Source organism: Volvox carteri (assembly GCF_000143455.1).
Source record: "Volvox carteri f. nagariensis unplaced genomic scaffold VOLCAscaffold_38, whole genome shotgun sequence".
Taxonomy (NCBI): Eukaryota; Viridiplantae; Chlorophyta; class Chlorophyceae; order Chlamydomonadales; family Volvocaceae; genus Volvox; species Volvox carteri.
The window spans coordinates 499,863-505,992 of record NW_003307581.1 but is presented as its reverse complement, the minus strand read 5'-3'; the positions used below and the strand labels follow the sequence as shown (position 1 = coordinate 505,992).

The 6,130-nt window shown below is 52.9% G+C and overlaps 2 protein-coding genes across 2 annotated transcripts; one reads left to right on the top strand and one right to left on the bottom strand.

Moving 5' to 3' along the window:
- Positions 1 to 1,178: 1,178 nt before the first annotated feature.
- On the bottom strand, positions 1,179 to 3,891 carry VOLCADRAFT_94573 (uncharacterized protein; the record flags this gene model as incomplete). Its single annotated transcript, XM_002953717.1, has 5 exons — positions 1,179 to 1,460; positions 2,096 to 2,208; positions 2,418 to 2,604; positions 3,446 to 3,559; positions 3,812 to 3,891. Coding segments are annotated over 5 exons (774 nt in total), but the record flags the coding sequence as incomplete, so codon positions are not given.
- Positions 3,892 to 4,688: 797 nt separating this feature from the next.
- Positions 4,689 to 6,068, top strand: arf6 (small Arf-related GTPase; the record flags this gene model as incomplete). The annotated part of the gene is made up of 5 exons (XM_002953787.1): positions 4,689 to 4,753; positions 4,831 to 4,941; positions 5,148 to 5,279; positions 5,572 to 5,683; positions 5,934 to 6,068. The coding sequence occupies 5 exons, from the start codon at positions 4,689 to 4,691 to the stop codon at positions 6,066 to 6,068; spliced, it is 555 nt and encodes a 184-aa protein (XP_002953833.1).
- Between the last annotated feature and the right edge of the window lie 62 nt (positions 6,069 to 6,130).

Sequence of the window (6,130 nt, the reverse complement as noted above, 5' to 3'; positions counted from 1 at the left end):
TGTCTCAGTTGCCTTTGCAGTACTTTTGGTTACGCCTTGCGTTGTGTTTCTGGAATAAGATAGTCAAGTCCCGTGGGTCGGTCTATCATGACGTGTTAGTAGATGATCTCCGTCTGGCTCTTCTGTCTGATCTCAAAGTGGATTGCTGGTCGTCTAAAGTGCTCATCATTTTGCGTTGGTTGGGCCATGAGTGGCCGGCGTGTGACTCCGTTTCTCAGAAGGTAGATGTATACTCGTCTCAGTTGATTCGAGTGGGTGAGGTTCTGGAGAGGTTATCTGCGTTCCTTTTAAGTGACTGGGATCAGTTCAGCCAAGGGGGTGATCCGCGTGTGTTCCAAGGTAAAGGGGTTTCGCTTTGCAGGTATCATAACTGGATGGGCTCCCCTTCACCAGCAAGAGAGGGCTCCGATCCCACAGGCTATTTGCGTGTTTATTTGCCGGCCAACCAGTTGCGTATGGTTGCCAAATTCCGTCTTTGTTGTTGGCCTTTGGAGGTCAACAAAGGACACCATAGGCCGAGAGAGTGCCGTACGTGTCAGGTCTGTACGTCGGGTAAGGTTGAGGATGAATACCATGTGCTCATGGAGTGTGAGGCGTATACTGAGTTGCGTAATAGGTTTCTGATTAACGTTGAAGATACTGATATGCGCAAGGTATTTCTTAATACCAATCCGAGGAAAATCGCTGCTTTCCTTACTGAGGTTTTTGATGAGCGTCAACAGCGTGCTCTGGAGCCTCACGGCTCGTGAGGGCACCCGCCGCGTCGGCGGCGGAAATACTGTAACCACAATACAATACAATACATCCCCATACCCCTGCCGAAACCCCTACCAGGAGCTGAAATTTGGTTGGTACTTGGTAGGGATTCACCAACGAATTGCCCAAGTCGTCCAAAGGAGGTAGGGGTGCCGTAACGCCGTTGCGACGTCTACTGTGCCGCCCTAGGAGCTGTCATCGTAACATTCTACATCCATTTTCACCTAAATCGCTCGAAATGGTCAACCAGATCAACTACCGCTACAGTTACCGCCACTTTACACACCAGACCTTTGAACTATTCTAGAAAATTGCTTCAATACCTGACCAAAAGCACCAAGATGCACAGGCAGCAGAGGCGGCGGCTAGTACTATGGGCAATACGTGGGCGGCCGGTGCTCAGGGCAATACCCAACGTATTGCTATGGCAGCAGGTCGGGTAGCGCCAGGATGCACTTGTAGGCGACCTCTGGCTTCGACTCGATCCCAAATTTTGCTTTGTACGACTCCCACTGCCGTATTCTGTCTTCCTGGCTGGCGAGCTTGAGTATCTCGCGTCCCTCTGCATTCGCTTCTGATGGCGGATTAAATTGAACACCTTCCAATGGAGGTGTAATGATGAGCGCATGCGGGACACATATACTGGAGTAACGGATCCTAATGGTTGCGTGGGGAGCGTGTGAGGGTGGGGAAGCACGTGGGGGCTGGGGGAGCGTGTGAGGCTAGGGGAGCGCATGGGAGCTGGGAGATCGCGTGGGGGCTGGGGGAGTGTGTGGGGTCTTACATGGCGGGTGAAGGTTGCTTAATGGCCTCTTTGGGAACCCACAGCCCAACCCATCGGGCTTAAGCAAAGGTGTTGAGATTGTCCTGACCATACCTTTCAGTGTTCTAAACAATGAACGAAATGGCGGTGGCTATGGCTACGACTGGTGGGCAGCCGATGGTGATGACTCAGCAGCCGCCCAAGCAGGTGGTGCAGTTTCTGGCGGCGGACAAGCCGGAGGACATTGATATTGGCAGTACAACCACACACAGCGCCCGTGCATCGACGCCTTTGTCCTGCCAGACAGGCTGCTGCAGATGACCATCGGCAACACATCCAAAGTCATCAGCGAGGAAATCCTAGAGCGCCATCTTCAGTGCCTGGCCCCCCGGGACATGTATTACATTGTGCCTGCAAGCAGCAGCTTCCAGACCTTCAAGGTGCCCAATCTGAAGCAGGCTACAGAATCAGGCGTGGTGATGATGATTCAATGAGTAGTGAATATCAACTGCATGCAGTAGGGGCGGCATCATTGCTACAAACGCTCTGTTGCTCAAAATGCACGTGCACGTGCACCTGCTGCCAACACTCATTGCTGCGCACAAACCAAGCCCAAGCCTCAAGCATAAAAGCCCGTTCCAATGATCGTTCAGCTGTATGCATGAAGCTCTGGCAGCTGAAGACGTGGGCTGCAGGAGGGCATCGGTGGTTGAATGGATCTGAATGTACCTGATTGTGTATACGCAAAGCATGTTCTCAAATACCGCCATTGACCTCCCAATTTCCCCCCTCCCCTATTTTCCCATACGGACATTTACAGACCTTACATTCCACGACTTCCTTCCCCCCCACCTTTCCCCCCCAAACCCCACATTCGTTTCCCCCCAACCCCACATACCTGGTATCCCCAGCTGCATGAACATGTACAGCACACCAGGCGATAAGGCCTTGGACCAGCAGCGCCGACTGCGGGCTAACCACCTGCCCCAACCACCTGGATGATTTTTGTGCTGCAAGGCCAACACAACCCCCAGATATACGAACAGCTGGACGAAGCGCGACACGCTAGTCGCAATGGGCGCGCCCTAGGAGAGGATGAGGGGGGTGGAGAGGGGGAGTTTGCAACAGGAGGCGTTGGTTAGGAGTAGTTAGGATTCAGTTGGTAATGGCGCCTTAGTAAAACCCTTTAAAAAATGCGTACCAGCATCCAGCCTAAAAACTGTTCAGATTCTCTCTTCGTTCACGGTTTAGATTAAATGATGAGTTGCAAAGCAAACCAAAGTCCCCACTTGCCGCTACGCAGGCATGCCCTGCCCTGCAAAACGCGACCGAGCAAATGCCGCTGGGTGATCCACCGGCTCCCACGCACCCACACAAGCCGACCCAGCCCAGCCCGCTTACACAAATACATACATACTAGATACTAGACACTACATCCATCATGCACCATACATACATACATACAAGGGTTCAGTCTTTGTCTTTTTTCCATTTCAATAAAGCCCAGGTAATGTACGAATACGGCATTACTCAGTACGTTGAAGGCGCACGTCCGCCGGCGCCAGCATGCAGTTCTGAGTTTGCATGACCTTCAAGAGGACGACACTCCACATCTGTTTGCAATCGCGATTGCGATGGTGGATTGCCGTTAGTCGGGAGTTTTGGAAGTTGGGGGGGGGGTCCAGTGCGGTGATCCCTGACATTGCTGTAACATACTGTAAATTCGTCAAGGTGGTTTCAAAGCTTCTTGCCGTACCATGCAAATACCCTTGTAACCGATTATTCCAACCGAAAGCAACAACCTCATTCGTTCCAGGTAATAAAAAATTATTGTTAACAGCCCAATCTCAACTAATCTCCCGATTTCCACTTGTCCCACAACCACCTTAACAACCCCTTACTACCACAACCACTCCAACCGCCTACCATAGGCCACAGCCCCGGTATGAGCCAGCGGCAAAACAGCGCCACCTGTTCCGCCACCTCCGGGGGCTGCAGGAACCGAAACACGGCCACTTCGCGAGCGTACCACAACCCCGCCTACGGGGCGTTACAATCCGCCATGTGCGGGAGAGTGGGAAGCGGGAGAACGGTCGGGACGGAAAAAGGGAGGGATGTGAGGAGTTTTGGAGTGTGTTAAGGTGGTGTGTATGCATGTATGCATGTATGCATGTATGCATGCATACGTGCCGTGATTTGGGTCAAAAAGCATTATTGGCGTGGAAGGGTATAACCACCACTCGCCACCTGCCAGTGCAACATCTGAACTGAGAGCCCTACCCACGTACCCACCGCCATGACGCCGCACAAGGCGCTGAGCACCAGGCCTGCGGTGTAGGCCCACGTCAGCAGGGAGCTGTAGTCGTTGCCACCTAGGTGGGAGTGCGGGAGCCAGGGAGACGGGAAGGGTTTGGGGGTTTGGGAATTGGTTTTCAAAGGCCATGGGGAAGGGTGGTGGTGGGAGGGTGGTGGGGGGAGAACTTGGGTTTTTGGGGGGAGGGGGAAAGGGGTTGAGATGAGACACGGGTGGTAACACGTGAATGGTTGAGAGCACGATGGGGCCACGCCCTAACGTTGAAAATTATGTGTGAGAGCCCATCCGCGGCTTAATAGTGTTCAGGTTATTAGAACCCAGGAAGTGCAAATCAAAATCATTGTCAGGTGGAATCCAGCATCCAACGACCAGGATCTTGACTCGGAACCGACCCAACTACCGAACTAACCGGCCAGAAAACTAACACATTTTGCTGAGAGCCTGAGACTACAAAGCCCGGGCTCTTGAATGTATTGCAAGCCATGAACTTAACGAGAATGGGCAGAGAGGTGCAAACCGTGCGAAGCATACTAGTTAGAGGTCGCATTAAAGTAAGGCGTCCTATGGAGCATTTCATGTTTTTGAATATGTTTGTGATAATGAGAGGACATCGTTGTAACTTGTAAATCCGCATACTGTGCAGAAACAACGACTGTACGATGAACACCTGTCTCAATCGTAGCTTTCTTGCATGACAGCAGTTCATTATGCGTATTGTAACAGTTAGTCGTTTCCTTGTATACCTCCTCTGCCTTGCCTGCGATATCTTTCAAGGACGAACTTGGATTCTTGACCCTCATTGTCGCATGCATTAGGTTTCAATATATAGGTAGGACTTAGGTAGCTAAAAATAATATGGGGCTCCTAACTATCATAAAGAAGGTCAAACAAAAAGAAAAGGAAATGCGGATCCTCATGGTGTAAGTCGACGTACCTAGACAACAGCTTGCTATTACTTCTCCTATCATTAATAGTCACAGAAGCATCCCAAATACAGGGGTCTGGATAACGCCGGGAAGACAACAATTGTAAAGCGGCTTAACGGGGAGGACATAACGACAATCAGCCCCACGCTGGGGTTTAATATCAAGACCATGACCTTTAAGGGGTGAGGCTCACATCGTCGTGAGCTTGTCAGATTGCAGTTATCCTGCGACACTGGGGTTCGGCGAATCCTTGCCTGACCCTTGGGACATGCCCCGCCGTGGCGCGGCACTGCGTCTGGTGGCTCGGAGCCCTACAGTCGCCCACGCTGCCCCATTTCCAAATCTTCGCAATGGCCTCACGACTAATCTCTCCTCCTCCGTTCCCCAGCTACAAGCTCAACATCTGGGACATTGGTGGCCAAAAAACGCTGCGCCCTTACTGGAGGAATTATTACGAAAAGACCGACGCCCTGATCTGGGTGGTGGACTCCGCGGACCTGGCGCGCCTTAATGATTGCAGGTTGGATTGGAGCCACCCTTTGTTGTAAACTATGGTGTACATGAAAAAGCGACGGACTGGGACGGAGTCACCCTCGTAGCCACCCACGTATCCAACCCCTTTCATAGCCCCTAACCAGCGGATCCTCGTGCATTTGTGTGAGCTTTTCCGGGTTCGGGTGCGGTTGTTCGCTGTAGGTTTGGTTCGGTATGTTATGTCCCTGCACGCCTCATTCTTCGTCCCGTTCCCCCGCCCTGTCCCTCCCCCCTTCCTTTCCTCGCTCCCCGCGCCCTGCCCTCACGCCACTCCTCAGGGAGGAGCTCCATAACCTTCTAAAGGAGGAGCGGCTCTTCGGGGCCTCACTGCTCATCTTTGCAAACAAGCAGGACATCCCCTCCGCACTATCCGTGGTGGAGCTGGAGAAGGTGGGAGTGGGGCCCTGGGTGGGTGGGTTGGGAGGGTGGGTGCTGAGGGCGCGACAGCGGTGGCAGCGGTGCCGCCCTCCCCGCCCTTGTGTGTTATTTCTCGGTGCTGCTAGCGGAAGGGACGGGTCTCTGGACAGACAGACAAACAAACAGACAGAATAACCCACGATAAGTAATGAAATAGCCTGTGGGGTGGGCTCCATCCCAGTCCTCTTTACAACCCTCACCCCGTCTCAACTCTCATCCGCAGGCCCTAGACATCGCTTCCATCACCAAGCGGCACTGCCGGGTGGTAGCTTGCAGCGCGGTGGACGGCACGGGGCTGCTGGAAGGGTTTGATTTTGTGGTCAACGACATATCCGCGCGGATATACCTCTTCTCGTAACTCTCATAAGCAACCCAGCCAGCCACCCAGTCCGCGGGTGTTGTGTTGGGCTGTGTCACAAA